Source organism: Pseudorca crassidens, chromosome 9, assembly GCF_039906515.1.
Source record: "Pseudorca crassidens isolate mPseCra1 chromosome 9, mPseCra1.hap1, whole genome shotgun sequence".
Taxonomy (NCBI): domain Eukaryota; kingdom Metazoa; phylum Chordata; class Mammalia; order Artiodactyla; family Delphinidae; genus Pseudorca; species Pseudorca crassidens.
In genome coordinates this window covers 87665878-87683063 of record NC_090304.1, presented here as the reverse complement: position 1 = coordinate 87683063, position 17186 = coordinate 87665878, and the positions used below count along the sequence as shown (strand labels likewise).

The window sequence follows — 17186 nt, the reverse complement described above, 5'->3', positions numbered from 1 at the left end:
TGTTGAATGACCAATTTGCTAAATTACTGAGAGTTTTTTTTTGTTTTTGCTTTTTTAAGAATTAAAGTTAACTGCAGCTTCTTGTCAGTACTTGTTAGTTAGTCCAGTTCCACTAAATATAAATTTATTCTGTTTCATATTTCAAAAACCAAGTAGTTTTGTGCAAAAGTTTAGGGCTTTATCTAAACTTATTAGTTTGCTGTTTTCTATTTTTGAATACTTATGTCCTCTTTACTCTTATACCTCACATTGAAATGCTATCACAAATTATGCTAGACTACAGTCTAGGTATTTGTCAATTTTGAATGAATTGCTTATTCAACGAACTTACCCAGAACTTCTATCAATGTGGCACATTTTTAAGAGATATTAATAAGCTGAAAGTAGAAGCATGCTTCCTGCAAAGCAACACAGGATTCCTGCAGTTTTGGGATCTATGCTGTATATTACGGTTACATGGCTTGTCCCTGGGCAATTTTGGCATCACCCAGATCTAAGAGCCCAAGTCTTCTTTATGAAACCATAGAAATCATTGAAAACAATCGATGATATAAACATAAAGAATTAAAATATACCTATAGATCATAGGATGGACTGCTAAACTGCTGTTTGTTAAATGTTGAATAAAAAAACTGAAAAGCTGGGACTTCTTGGTGGCGCAGTGGTTAAGAATCTGCCTGCCAATTCAGGGGACACAGGTTCGATCCCTGGTCTGGAAAGATCCCATGTGCCGCGGAGCAACTAAGCCCATGTGCCACAGCTACTGAGCCTGTGCTCTAGAGCCCGTGAGCCACAACTACGGAAGCCCGCACACCTAGAGTCCATGCCCTGCAACAAGGAAAGCCACAGTAATGAGAAGCCCGTGCACTGCAATGAAGAGCAGCCCCTGCTCACCGCAATGAGAAGCCCGTGTACTGCAACGAAGAGCAGCCCCCGCTCACCACAACTATCAGCAATGAAGACCCAACGCAGCCAAAAATAAAAATAAATTTATTTTAAAAAATCTGAAGAACTAAGTTTTCATTACATTAGTTATTATGTTCTGGATTAAAATACAGAATCTAGCTCTTTAATGTAATAATAACTGTAATTTACTGAGCACCTACTACATGCCAGGCACTTGGTATTAATTATCTTTAATTCTAATAACAAGCCTGCAAGGTGAGTTCCTCTTTTTACAATCCTGAAAACTGAGATTGGAGAGTTTAAACAAGTTACTCAGAATCACAAAGGTAGTGTGTAGAGAATTAATTGTTTTTTAAAGTCCATTTTGGTAATTTTACTAAAATGCCTTTCTTTCCTACTTTTAATTTACGTCTAAAGAATCATTTATATCAGTTCCACTGCTAGCATTTAAATGAAACTAAAATATATTCTTCTTATATGTGGAATATATCTGCCTGAGAAATCAGAAAGGAAATAAAATAGTACTCTATTCTTAACTCATCCTCGCATTTACCTATTATAATTTATTATGATGTATATAAATTTATTATATAATAGGTTTGCTAAAGTAACATGAGTACGACGTTAACTTAAAAGTAAAAGCATGGGGCTTCCCTGGTGGCGCAGTGGTTGAGAGTCCGCCTGCCGATGTAGGGGATACGGGTTCGTGCCCCGGTACGGGAGGATCTCACATGCCGCGGAGCAGCTAGGCCCGTGAGCCATGGCCGCTGAGCCTGCGCCTCCGGAGCCTATGTTCTGCAACGGGAGAGGCCACAACAGTGAGAGGCCCGCGTACCGCAAAAAAAAAAAAAAAAAAAAAAAAAAAGTAAAAGCATGTTTGCTATATTTTATGCAACAGGAAGTGGGTAAAATCTCTCTGCATTTTGTTAAATTAAGATTTTGAATCTGAAGTAGATATGCATTTCTAACTGACTTTTATTACTTTACGTAGATCTCGTAAGTGGCAGAATGTAAAAGTTTACTATGCATTTCCATGAGTTCTGGCACTTTCAAAGTTATGGACATGGTACGACATTTCATTGTGACTGACAGTATAACGCTGCTATAATAAAATTTCCTGTCAACTCGTTCTCTCCTGCAATGCCTGAAGCATCTCAGGTTACATGTCAGATTAAAACATACGATGTGCATTGTCCCGTCTTTACAGCAAAAGAAACAGACTGGGGCCAAAATAGCGTGGGGGTGGAAGTGTTTTCTAATTACATATAGTAGATTGTTTGAAATGCCTTAATTATGCCATTTATTTTTGTATCTCATCATGTGGGATAAGTAAAGTTTAGAGTTTTATGCAAATTTTCAGTTATCCAAGTACTTTTCAATTGCCACTGGGAACTAGGTTTCAGTCATGTGAGTTGCTCCAACTATGACATCATTTATCTAAATGATATCCATTAAAAAAATTCACTTCTATGGGCTCTAAGTTTTATAAGTCTGATGCTGTTTTTCCCCTCCAAGGTGTTCTTCTGACTACCCCAAAGTGTATTTACCTCCAATGCCAAATTCTCTATTTGTATTTTGATTGTCTCCTCCTTCAGAGAACTTTGCTTCAAAAATTAAACTCTCATATTATTGCTGTTGTGGAGACTTTTTCCCCATCCCCTCAGCTTATATAGTTCTGTTCTATATAAAACTAAAAATCCTTTCTCAACTCACTCCTCTTTCTTCCCTTCCTCTGTCAACTTTTGAGAATAACAGTCTAGCTCTATTCCTTCATTTCTTGACATCTTGTAACTGGGTTTCTATCTTTAACACCATATGGCATTCTTGAAGACAATGATTTCCTGGCTGTCATGTCCCTGTATCTTTTTTTCAGTTCTACCCACAGGATACTCTCTCCTTAAAGCCTCCGCTTCCTTGAGTTGATGGCATTTGTATGTCTCTTGGTTTTACTAGCACTAAACTTTTTTCCAAGACTGGTATTTTTCACACTACTCTTTCCCTGGATCATCAGTTTCTTCTACCTCCCGACCTATTGATATCCACACCTTCCATGTTGAATTGTTCTTAACACTGGCTATGCATCAGAAATACCTTGGCACTTTAAAAATACTATATAGTTATTTGGGCTCTACTATACCCCGCTGAATCAGATTCTTCAAGAGTTGAGCCCTTTAAGAACCTCTCTGGTGCTTTTGGTATATGGCTATGGTTGTAGGTGTTTCTCCAGGACCTATTACCTTCCTTCATTACTCTCTTGCTTGGCGATTCCATGGTGTTTTGGCTTTACTCATTATCACTCTAAGGTAACTGTTCACTAGTTCTGGATTATTGCAAGAAAAAAAAATCATTTCATGGCTAAATTTGGGAAAGATTAGACAACAGAGAGGTTATTTTACTGAAGGACTTCTCAAGGTTGTATGTACACTTCATACCTCTATGACACTTAAGGCCCTTTTTACTCCCTTAGAAAGGGTTGTTTGCATTCAAATTTATCTCCTATCTCCTGTAGTCCACTTTAAATATCATGGCCAGATTATCAGTTTAAGGCACAGCTCTACTCTTGACATTACCCTCCTCAAAAATCTTCAATTACCTTTGGATTGGAGCCAAGTTTAAATTCTCTAGCTTGGCATTGAAGGCCCTGGAAGATCTGGCCTGAACATTTTCAGTTTGTTTTTAACCTTTCATTATGAGGAAAAGTGTATAGACTTTGAAGTCAGACATATTTGGGTTTGAATTATGTTTTACTTTGGACAAGTAATTTAAATACTGCAAATCTCATTTGCTTATAAATGAAAGAAAGATAACCTTTCCATCAGGTGGAAGCAGTATTATTTTGAGGATTACAAGTTGGTCCTTCTCATACTCTATGCAGAAATGCTGCTATCACCTAAAAAACAGTGGTTCTCAAATTTTAGTAGGCATCATTATTAGTGGGGGTATTTGTTACAAAAGGAGATGGCTGGGCTACACCTTGATCTAGACTTGGTAGGTCTGTGTGTGGACTTGGTAGGTTTCTAGAACTATACTGTCTAATATGTAGCCACAAGCTACATGTGGCTATTAAGCACTTGTAGTATGGCTAGTCTGAATAGCGATGTGCTATAAGTGTAAGATATCTGATTTTAAGACTTAATATGAAAGAAATAATGCAAAAATATCTCATTAACAATTTTCTTATTGAACACACATCGAAATAATATTTTGGCTATATTAACCTAAATAAAATATATTATTCATATTAATTTCACTTGTTTCTTTTAATTTTTTAATGTAGGTGCCAGAAAATTTTAAATGACATATGTGCCTCACATCACGTTTCCATTGAACAGCACTGCTCTAGAATGTACACTAGTTAGAACAAGTTCCCCAGATGATTCTTTGATAGCTATCCTCAGGTCACCTTGAGAAACAATATATGAAATGTTAAGCTTTCTGAAAGAAGAACTGATGCCTTTCCATATCTTTATATCCCCACAGTATTCTGAACACTGTGGGCAGTTAACTATATACTAATTGAATTTAGATGCACTTTACGTTTTTAGCCATCAAAATCCATAAAAAAATTTCTCTGGAAGCTTTGCTTTTTTTTTCCCCCCTAGTTCCTAAAAAATTATTTTTGAATTACATTTCTTAAATGGAACAAAAAACCTCCTGAAATTATGGCTTTGATTTGTTCCTGAAACCAATAAAAATAATTTTCTCAAAGAACTGGGATTTTATCTTATGGTTATTTGACTTTGTATAGAAAAAGGCCATTTATCTCTCTAGGTTCCAAAGTTATTCAATATGATCATACTCAAGTTCTTCAATTAAAACTAATGTTTAACACTATACCGGGAATATATGCTAATTTTTATACCATAGTAATTTACCAGATGAGGGGGAAAAAAAAGACATAACTAGGGAAAAGGAGGTCTTTTATTTAGGGACAAATGAGGTAAGAGTGGTTGACCGCTCTGGAAGTAGAGAGAGAACTAAGAGAGACACAATTAGAAATATGGAAGCTAATGTTGGGATGCAGAACAACCTTGACGTTAATGACTGTTAGAAAAGAAACAGTCACAAAATTAGAAATACGTTTTAAAGATTGTTTGGTAATAATGAGTGAAGATTTCCCCACTTACCTCATCGCCACATTGCTGCCATCGATAACTATTGGTCTCAGATTTTCCCCATCATCTGTTACAATCTCTTGCATCGGAGATTCAGACCGCTGAGATTCCAGGGAAGACGTTTCCCTCATTATACTGTTAATTGTACTAACCGTTTGTTCAGCCTCACTTTTATTTCCAAGTTTGACAAGTTCTCCCAAAATATCATTGATTAAAGCATCGGTACCAAGTTTGTTTAGCACAAGCTGAACCTGTTCTTCAGAATAACCTAACTTCAGTGCAAACTCCAGTTTTGTTTGGTACTCTCGCACCACATCAGGGGGTTTCCTCACTTCCTTGGTTGGCTGAGACTCTTCAGGTTTAAAGTCTTGCAAAATTTCACTGCGTTTGAGTATGTGAGGCTCTAAACACGGAGACCTACATAGTTGTCTGTGAGTCTTGGTTAATAAGCATGGCTCTACCGAAATGCTACTCAATTGTTCTGACTCATTATCAGAATTTGTGCTTTCTTCAGAGTCACCAGAGCTCGCATTCTCTTCAGACACCTCTTTTTCTTCCTTCCCGGAATTAACTTTATCCATTGTTGGTTTTTCTACCATTGACCAAGGTACAGATGTACTTAAATGTGGGTCAGTGCTCTCCACATAAAGGTGGCCTAGGTCATGCCCCAGATGATCCTTCAAGCCCATGAAGCTGTTATGTGTACTTGACTCCACTTTGCTGTTTTTTCTGTATTCTTGAATGCAAAGCACCCCGTATTCCTAGAGAAAAATGTAAAATATTTAGAATTTCATGTCTACTGAATGATATTTCAGTATCATTTCTATTTCAATAAAGAAGTTGGGAGAGAATTACCAAACTATTGAATATCAACTTTGTTTTGTCTACATCCTCTCATCCCTTATAACACCCTTCCAAGATAGTATCATGTCCTGTTTTTCAGATGACAAAGTTTGGAATTAGAAAAATTAAGTATTCCCTCCAAGGCAACAAAGTAAATAAGTAGGGGAACTGGATTTTTTACCCAGTTTTGTCTGACTCCGAAACCCATGCTTTCCCCACTATATCATGCTGCTTCTCAATCCTGATGGAAGAGATTTTCCCACAGTTAGAAGGCCTATGTTTCTATAGTGACACACAGAATATTATTTAAAAAAACCCTGTTTTAGATGTGCTATGACAGGTTATGTACATTTTCTCTAAAATAATTCACAAAAATTTGCAAAAATTATTTTAAAGAGAAAGCCATGTGAAAAGGAAAACATTAACTTATTGTAATTTAAAAGTTATTAATTTGGATCAAGCGTAACAACAATTTAAAGACTTTCAAAAATGATTTAGAGTACTACTGCGATGAAAGAGCACACATTCTACAACAGCCAACAAAGAATGAAATAATTACAAAGTGAATTATATTCCACTTAAGAGATGAATAGTTTTGCCCTAATAATCTTTATTTTGTAAATCCTGAACACAGTAACAGAATACAACACTGTGCTACCCTTATTAAGTGCCAGGGACTACAGTCTATTTCATTCCAGGGGAAACGGCTCTTATTCTATGCACATTTATAGAAAGCATAGGAATGGAATATTCCTATAATTATATTTGCTGCTAAATAAAATTAGCAGCAAATAATTAAGTACACTGAATAAATGTTATCTTAATTTCTTGAATTTTATGGCAGAAAATACTTCTGTATTATATTAGGTGATTAGCTAATTATTATCTGCATTTGGTTAAAAAGTCATCTTTTATTCTACTTTCCCCCTACAGAATGCTTTTACTGTTTAAAAGGCTTTGGCTGTTTTACTGTTTTCCTAAAAGTCTACTGGGAATAATTGTTATTTCTCTACCAGGAATAGGTTAGCAAAATAAAATTATTTTCTCTTGTGCTTCATTGTAAGGACTACATGCACATCAGTAGTTTACTTATTAAGGCAATTCCAGTGTTCTACGCATGGATAACATTGGTAAGCCAGTGGTAGCTGAATATGAGACTGTCATAGAACACCTATTTAAATAACCTAAAAAAGAAAATTGGAAAAACATTTTATTCTACAGTTCCTCAACATCTTATTTACACTAGAAAGGAGCTATTATATAAATGTTAAGAGAAAATGCTAAGTGATTTTCTAAGAAGTTGCACATTTGAATGCATTAGAGTGAACTTATTAGAGAGTGCAGCATTTCTATACAATGAAATAAATTGTATTAACTATGGTAAATAATAGAGAAGAGACCATGGAATCTTTAACTTGATAACAGTACACTTAAAATTCCTTCAGTGTAGAAATCCTACACACTTCTACAGGAGTTTCTTCAGTTTTATCCCTTGAGAAGACAGATAAATTTAACATCATTGTTCTACTAATATAGCATTCATTAGTTTTAAAGAAACATCACACTCTCCTGGCTCCTGACTGCACAACTGATAAAAAGAGATTTTCCTTGGGAGACCTCTATATCCATCTGCTCCATTATGAAGCTGTAACCATTTCAATTTTTTTTCTATTAATATGGATATGCATGAGCCCAATTATTAGAATTAAAGGAAGCAGTTTTGAAAGCAAATCTTAATACTCAGTGATTTATTAACTACTGTAATATACTGACACCATAATGCAAGCAACAAATCACAACAGCATCCTAATAAAGGGATACAGTTAAAAAGAAAAATCTGCACTGTGGCCTTGGTAGAGCTCCCACCAAAAGTATCTTAAACAAGGAAAACCTATTGGAAGCTGGGCTGCCTGGCAACCAGAGCTGGTTGCTAAGCGGCACTCTTTTAACGTGCCATCATGAATGCTAGCACAGTAAAAGAATAATTTGGTATGAACAAAAGCCTATAAAAGAGACTGGGACTTAAGTGCGTCTGGTTTACCCTCTGAGAACAATGCAGCTGCCAAACCAATCTGGAAGCTCCGACATCATTGTTCTGTAAACCCCACAATCTGCTCTGACTGCAGGAAGTGTATTTAACGGGCAACATTTTTGATCTCCCCTGAAAAGTTTGGATTTTGCATAAGTGCTGTTGTGAGATAATTTTTCACTGACCAAACCCCTGAATTGAACTAAGAAATATTATTTTAATATTGAGCTGTAGTGTTTTTCTTTTGGACTGTTTTAAACAAGATTAATACTTTTTGAAACATACAGCCGGTGGGGAACATTAGAATGAAATGTTATGTTTAAAGAATAGTGAATTCTTAATTTTCACATTTTTCAAAGAAGCAAAACCAGATATTATAAAGTTTTTAAACTGAAAATTATCCACCCTAAAAACGTATTGGGTTGGTCAAAAAGTTCGTTCAGTTAGTGAATACGCTGTTCAATAAAGTTCTTCATGAACATGAAAAATGTCTCCTATTTTTACCTAAAACTGAACAAACTTTTTGGCCAACCCAATATTTAAATCTTTCAGTATCACTTTCACTCTAATATTAAAAAAGTGATGGTGACACTATGTAAATCTGCTTTTCTATGTAATTTTATTATATGGCTATAATGATTAAATAGGGAGAAAAATGGGATTATCCATTGTTTGCTTTTTATAATATTAAACTAGATAAAACTCATTTGTATTCAAATGTATTTAGTGAATACCACACACCTTGAACTTGTGATAATTCATATAATTTATATATACTATTTAAATATAATGTTTCCAAGTGAGCTAATATTAGGTATAAGTGTAAGCTTGATTTACACTACTTCAAAAAATGTACACCTAATTTTGTTAGGCAAAATAACTTTTCTTTTCCTTTTTTTTTTTTTTTTCGCGTTACACGGGCCTCTCACTGTTGTGGCCTCTCCCGTTGTGGAGCACAGGCTCCGGACGCGCAGGCTCAGCAGCCATGGCTCACGGGCCCAGCCGCTCTGCAGCATGTGGGATCTTCCTGGACTGGGGCATGAACCCATGTCCCCTGCATCGGCAGGCAGACTCTCAACCACTGCGCCACCAGGGAAGCCCAAAATAACTTTTCTTTTAAAATATTTTGGTTGAACTTTTTTTTCATACTGACAGGCCTCTCTTCATTTTCCAGATTTCACTGGATAACTTTCTTTGAGGTAACCAATGTCATCTTGTACTAAACAAGCAGTTAAATAATTTTTAGTTCCTATAAACCAACAGACTATAAGGACAAATAAGTTCAATTACCAGGCCTATAAGCTGCATATATTTTCTCCACTACATAATATAAATTTGAAATAACTTACTTTTATTGACTCAAATGGTAAAGATTTGGTTTTTAAAACTTTAATCTCTAAAGTGCTTCCTTATTCACTTGTAATTTGTAAAAGATCACCCTTCACATATATACAATGGAATATTACTCAGCCATAAAAAGAAACGAAATTGAGTTATTTGTAGTGAGGTGGATGGACCTAGAGTCTGTCATACAGACTGAAATAAGTCAGAAAGAGAAAAACAAATACTGTATGCTAACACATATATATGGTATCTAAAAAAAAAAAAAAAATTGGTCATGAAGAACCTAGGGGCAGGATGGGAATAAAGACGAAGACCTACTAGAGAATGGACTTGAGGACATGGGGAGGGGGAAGGGTAAGCTGTGACAAAGTGAGAGAGTGGCATGGACATATTTACACTACCAAATGTAAAACCAATAGCTAGTGGGAAGCAGCCGCATAGCACAGGGAGATCAGCTCAGCTTGGTGCTTTGTGACCACCTAGAGGGGTGGGATAGGGAGGGTGGGAGGGAGGGAGACACAAGAGGGAAGAGATATGGGGATATATGTATATGTATAGCTGATTCACTTTGTTATAAAGCAGAAACTAACACACCATTGTAAAGCAATTATACTCAATAAAGATGTTAAAAAAAAAAAGATTGCCCTGAATTAATATGGCACTAAAAAAAAGTCAATATTTTGCAATCATTCAACCAAAAAATTAAATTTAAAAGCTGACAAAAGTCTTAAGATATAAAAGCTGACAAAAATATCTTCATAGGCTGCAGTACTACTTAATGTAATGTGTAAAACTTACAAGGAATTATTACATCTTAGAACAAAGAATGGTATGTGATCTTTATTTTTGTTCAGTGCCTTAAAAATGAACAATATAAAAAAATGATCAATATAACTTTGAAAATGATTAGCAAAGACTACAATAACAACACAAAATTTACTATTACATGCAAGGGAGAAAACACTTTTCTTCTTAAATTTTTAAATTAGACTTTTAAGTTTTGCCATTTACTGAAATACAAACGCATATAAATAATCTTTAAATTAATCAACTATTAACAAGAGTAATTTTCCTCATTTCATGAAGCAGCCTAGACAAAGTTTCACACACAAAGTAGGTCAATGTTTATATTCCCATAGTTATCAAAAAACTCCAAGAATACGGCTTAACTTTTAGGTTATCAGAGACCTATTATAACTGGCCTTTACACTATATTCATGAACACAAAAGGTACTGAGCAAACATATATTGGTCTGAAAACAGATTTCTGTACTTACAGAGCTTTAGATTTCCTCCAAATATTGTAGAAACTAAAACAATTTTTCTTATTGAAGGTCTAATAAGTAAAAAATCAAATAATACTATATGTTGAAAAAGAACTAAAATGTCATGCTATAGATGACATTTATAGATGATAAAGTGTAACCAATTATTTTAATTGCCAAAAAGCTTTATACTAGCTGAAAGCAGATTTTATTATATAAAGGCTATTTACTAGAAATTTGTTGCATACACAAACATTCCCCCATTTAGTGAGATTTTCTGAAAGCTCTCATTAGATAACTTAATCCTTCATCTCAAATCCAGTAAAATTTTTTTTATATTCTAAAAAGCATCATATTATCAAGAATATTAGACCATAAACTTGTTAAATCAATGTTTGTTTGTAACATCAAGTTACAATGCCATAAAGTGGGTTCTGATTGTTATCCAAATGGTAATAGTATGAGAACAATGAAAATAAAATAATGAATATGTAATAAATACCTACTGCTGTAGTCTCTGTGTATTTAATTACCACTGTATTTTAGTGAGTGCTGTTGTCTGCATCCCTCTAGCTAACAAAAGAAGGATGTCCCTTTGAACAGATTGGTTAATGCTCTGGGGCAACAGATGTCTACTGGAACTGCAGGAGACCAGCAACTGGTGGCCTGCCCATCTTCTGAAAACTTTCAATAGACTTATGCATATGTTCACACAATAGGGCATGTGGTAGAAATGAAAACCTCTTTTTAACCCTTTATGCTCTTTCTTTTCCTCCCAACTGATAGATGAAAGTCTTTGTCTCCTCCCTTCCCCATTACAGATCTCTTGAAAGCAACAGTTCTCCAAGTGACATCTTCAATCTAATATCTGAAACTAATGCAAGCAAAAAATAAAAAATAAAAAATAAAGATGGGAGAGAAGAAATTGTAAACTATACATGAGTATTGAAACTGCTGACAAAGCAGTTGAATACTTAATCATCATAATTAAAACAAGCTGAAACATCTAATAGCAATCCATCTCCCCAAGCTAGATTTTTAAAACAATGGAAAAATCTATTAAATCTTACTATCATTTTACAGCACCTAGGTCTGACAGTGACACCTTAAGAAACCTAAGAATGTGACAAGAAGATAAAATCTAAATTCATTGTTTATCAAAATATCAGAACACACTATAACTTATCTTTAAGTACAAATGATTACATGGCATGCTTAATGCCTTGTGAATGTTTATGAAACTGTAATTATTTATATAACTCCAGAATATAAAAATGTAAAAAATCTGCTTCACAGACATATTTTACAGAAAGAATTTAACTTTCTGGTATTTTGGCACTATGTAATAATTTGTAGGCTTTCATTTGAGGTGCATTCTATCCTTAACAGAGTTCAAATTAATATCCTGAATACTTGGCAAAGTTTAACTTCCAAGGCATTAAGTAGCACATATACTCACGTTCGCAGGAAAATACAAAGACATTGGTTTCTGTAGCAGCTTCAGCAGTAACTCCTTAACACAATTTTAGCTGCAGACTTCCAGGCAAGCAAGAAGAACAATGAATGGGTGAACAGATGGAATGGCAATGTCTTTGCTTAACCTATTACCGAGTGGAATAACAACCAATCATAGGCCAGAAAGCTCACAATTAGTCGGCCAGGCAGATGCAAGCCAACCTCAGCACCCTGCGTCAGGTTCGCAGGTTTCTAAGATAAGCAAGTTGATGTCATTCTCGGGTCTGCCCCGGGCAGCATGTGTATTAACGAGGGGTGTGCGGCAACAATAGGCCATACAAAGCTGTAGTAGGCAGCTGCTCTTTGAGAGCAGAGCCATGAGGGAGCAGGCTGCCAACAAGAAAACACCTGGCTTGGGCAGACCAGCTTTTCCTCCTTGGTTTTAAACAAAACAAAGAAACCAATTATATTATAAAGTAGTAAAAGTTGCATGTTTCCAAAAAGTCAAGGCTATCCTCTAGTCTATTAGCTTTTTGTTTCTGAGAAATAAAGAAAACGAGGTGTGTCAAAGTAGCAATTAACTACTGCAGCAATCCCTTTTCTTTAATAAATGATTTACTGGTGAAATGAGACAGATTATAGCAAAGCTACTTCCCTGGAAATACTGGGAAATATAAAATATTTGTAAGTATTGGTTCATTTGTGGCAAGAGAATAAAACAAACAAAAAAAGAGATGATGAAAATAAGATTGCAAAAGAAAAAGGTTTAAAAGCGTACAAACAGAACTGATTTTTTTAAAGTTCATAAGATAAAACAAGCTTGGCCAACTTTGTGCCAAATGAGTCATCTAAACTTAATATTTAGACAAAACTACTTAACTTCAACCTAAAATCACCAGAACGACCCACTTTATTTATGCCAAATAACAGTGTAAAATTATTTTATTATGGATACCAGTTAATCATGTAGTTAAATAAAAGCAAAATCGTTCATTATGTTTTAATATACAACACGTTATTTGTTATATTTATATTTCATAAAATTTGTAAGATGTAATACTCAAATTTCAGTTCAGGAACAGGTTAACTTTACAAAGAAGAAACATTGTAATATTTTTAAAGGATATGAGTATACAAAAATCAGCTCTGTCAGTGAGGAAGCTTGTCATCCCTGATTTATTTCAAAGTTCCAGACTACAGTATTTATAATGTTATGGACTACTTGCTTTTGAGAGCTGCATAAATTGTATCTTGAGTGACCTCTGATTACGGAAATTCAATCAAAATTTAAACACCATCAGGTGTTGTGAGACTAATTCCTTACTAAAGAAAAAGGCAATCTAAAGTGGTTCACTACCTACTTATGTGATGTAGAACACACACACACACACAAACACACACACACACACACACACACACGTCTCCCCTTTTCATTCCAGTGCAAATTAAAAGAGTGAAGGAAAAAGCTCCTCTTAAAATACAATTTTCTGAGATAGGCTGATTTATGCAGAGCCTGGGCTTTCCCATTATATAATCAAGTACCCTAAAGGTATAAAATTTGGTTAAAGCACCCCAAACAATCTCAAACAATCTAAATCAGTCTCTCTTCTCACACACAAAAACAGAGGCTACTCACATTTAGGACCATGTGACAATACTTAGAAAAAAAGTTAATATTGGTGGGGACTCTTGGGCATGTCCTTATTGTGCCCAGTCAAATGTAAATGAGAGGTACTCTATTTACAAAATAAGAGAGAAATCTACTCTAAATGGTTAAAATTTTTCAGCTACCTCACCAAAAACATTCCTTATGCCTACTAAAAGCCTAAAAATTATTGCTGTTTCCAGAAAGAAAACTAAAATACAAAGTATGGTATTTGTAGATCACCATTTGTCTATAGATATTTTTCCTCAAAAAGAGCTTAATATTCCATGAAAGTATGTTATTCCAAAAATGTTAGAAAATTTAAAAATCTGTGAAAGTATTTTTAAACTAAATGTAATTAGTAGATTCTGAATGCCAAACTAATTTCTAAAGGAAGAACTATTCTTTTTCTGCCAAGGGTTACAGTAATGTTTTTTGCAATAGTTACACCCATAGCCTAATTCCATAAGCCCACAAAAGATCAAGATAAAGCATTTCTAATATTATAGTTTATTGCAAAGTATAATGTGAATTACATAGAGTTCAAATTTTATGTCTTGAGTAAGCATATGAACATCACAAAAATCAAGTTAGAAATTATTTTTTTGTTGGTGTGGTAGTCATTTCTTTTTTTTTTAATTTCATGAGTAAAAAGGTATCATCAACTCTGAAAAAAGTAAGAAAGATAAATCAAGTCCACTAGTATGGTTAGTAAATGTACTTCTGGTAAAACTGAGTTTGATTAAATAAGATTAAGATGAAAAATATGACATATTCATGCAAAGTAGTTACAACTAAAACTTAATAAAACTTAAGTTATGTACTGACTAGAGATAGCGAGGTCAATATTTATGAATTTACATTAAAATATTTTCCCTTTTGTATATAAAAAAGACACTCTTTAGTATGAATAGACAGTCCCTCTTTCCCTTGGGCTTTCTTTCTTCTTTTTACCCCTTTGCTACTATAGTTACTACTTTATAGCTTTAATTCAGGAGGAGGAGGAATCTTCTCACTAATTCCTGCCACTGTGAACACAAAGAATGAGAGAAAACTACCCAAGAGCTCAGCAGGAAGCCTGATCCCTAGCACTGGATTAAGCTTTTTTGCAAACAGCAAATAAAGGCAGTGATCTGAAAAAGCTAATCAGATCCTGCTGTGGTATTTAGACTATCTTGGTTGCTAGTATTGGATAACGTTAAGCACATTAAAACATCTGTAGGTGAAAAGAGGCCCTTGCCTGCCTTTCTTAATCACATGGCCCTGGTCCACTTCCCACTGCAGAGAAAATGCAAACAGCTGTACTGGGCTGTCTGGGTCACTGCAATAAATGACTGAGCACAGGGCACAGTTATGACAGTGTGGTTTTAGTGATAACACTAATATCTGTCAATGTCAAGGGCTTTTCTAACATTTGAAAATTCAACTGTTTGCTGAGGTATGAATGTGACACACGTGGGTTTTGATGCTAGTGTTGGAATCAATTCTCTTTGTCAGCAGTGATCCAAGCTGCCTTCCCGGTACCTTTCTCCTAATATGGATTTGTTCTCCTTCAATCTACAATTCTTTTCATCCTAAAACACCTCCATAGAAGTAAGATCATTAAATCAAATTTTCCCGGTACCTTTCTCCTAATATGGATTCATTCTCCTTCAATCTACAATTCTTTTCATCCTAAAACACCTCCATAGAAGTAAGATTATTAAATCAAATTTTCCCATTTGTCCCCAGAAGATTGAAAGGTTAAATTTTTAACCAAAAGCTCTCATTATTTTTGATTAAAAAAAAAAAAACAACCAACCAAAAACCTAATTTATACACATGGTGTAAAAGAATGGAGCAAAATCAATCAGGCACTAACTCTAACCTCTGAAAGTTATTATATTTAGTAAATCAGATGGGCATGAGAGCTTTAATATATTTCATTTCCTTAGGCTTAGATTACTTTCATTTCTTAATTTATCTCCTTCCTTGAATACCCCCTAAGTACATCCCTGCCAAAGTAATTTTCAATGACACCATGCTTAGGTTTAAAAAAAATCTCCGCAGATCACATCTCTGGTCCTCTGCTTTGTTTTCAAGATTCTTACAACCGGGGCTCCTCTAGCCCTGTATTCTTATTTTCCACTTCAATTAAGGTGAAGGAATAGCAAAAGTGAAGTCACAGATGCTGAAACAACTGTCCCTTCACCCAAGTGTTCTCTTGCACAGCCTCACCTACCCAGATCATATCTGTTGTTCTAAGCCCAGCTCAAGGCTTATTTTTCCATAAAAATCTTCTTGGACCAGTCTGGTTTTTATTGAACTTCTATAACATTAATAGTCTGTACTGCACAATATAGCACTTATTTATGAACCAGGCTGTAAGCTTCTTGAGGGCAGATCCATTTAATCTTTGATAATCCACACAGCAAAAAAAGCCTATATGGTACCCAGCAGTGTGTTGCTATCTAGAAGACATCTGAGTGAAAAACAGGACCAGTAAAAAACAGGCTCCAGCAAATTTGAATGCAGGCATTCATATGAACAAAATGCTCCCTGCTAGTTTTTATTTCTCTTTGTGACAGGGTGAGCTTATCAAAGAGCCTGCAGTGATTTGCAATGTTCCTGTAGCCCTGGCTCTGCCACTGGGGCTGCTTTCAACATCCAAGGCAGCTGTGAAATTGAGTGAGCTCAAGCCTGGCAGGGATGAGAGGTCTTTTCCTGCAGTCTCCTTCTCTGGCTTCAGTTTTCTAACTAGAGTGGCATCCCTAGGAGTAATGCTCTGGCCTCTTCCGCCTCACTTGAGGATGACTTATCTGAGGGGTAAGTCTGGGAAGAGGAGTTGTGTAAGCAAAGTGCAGCCCCTTCCTCTGCACATTTCTCTTGGGATCTGCCCAGGTGCAGACAGCACACAGTTGCTTTGCTCTCCAGCACTGCCTGAGATTGGATGACTACATCTTTCTAATTTGGGGGTTCAATGTTGCTAAATCCTTTATGCTGTCATGTTCTGCAATAGCTCCATCAAAAAAAGAGCTGCTATTTTGATGTCCATCTACCTGGCTCCTTTGTTTATTTCTCAATTGGTTCAGAACTAAGGCAGGAAAAAGACCCCCTCAAACAATATTCAATAATAATAAGTTTTGATATAAAGAACTATTAAGGAAAAAAAGGTGATGAAAAGACTTACATAAATTAACTCAACAGACCACTTTAAAAATACATATAAAGGGATAAAGTTAAAAAAAAAAACAATTCTGTGACAAAGAAAGAAGATAATGCTTCTTCAAGTCAAAATTCTTAGGGTTTGATTATAAAAATATTTCAGTGTCATATCACTAAGAGCAGATATCTTTCAATTCTCTCCAGGGTTCAGAGGCAAATAGGAAATCCACAAAAACGGCATTTCTTCTCAGTGGTCTAAAAACAAAGAAACTTTTCTATAGTCACTTTAAGTGACAATATAACCCATATCATTATTTGGGTTATATTTTCAAATATTTCCCAATGATTAGCTTCCCATTTAGTATTTTTTTTTTTTTTTGGCAGCTTGCGGGATTTAAGTTCCCTGACCAGGGATCAAATGGGGGCGCACAGCAGTGAAA

The 17186-nt window shown here is 35.1% G+C and overlaps 1 protein-coding gene across 4 annotated transcripts in view; it reads right to left on the bottom strand.

The window, feature by feature from the left end:
• The window catches only part of ZC3H12C (zinc finger CCCH-type containing 12C), a 70239-nt gene that overhangs the window by 30563 nt on the left and 22490 nt on the right, over positions 1–17186 (bottom strand). For all 4 annotated transcript variants that reach the window (XM_067750962.1, XM_067750964.1, XM_067750965.1 and 1 more), the window contains one exon: positions 5034–5782. In XM_067750962.1, the coding sequence (XP_067607063.1) occupies positions 5034–5782 (749 nt within the window). The remainder of the gene's footprint in view (positions 1–5033; positions 5783–17186) is intronic.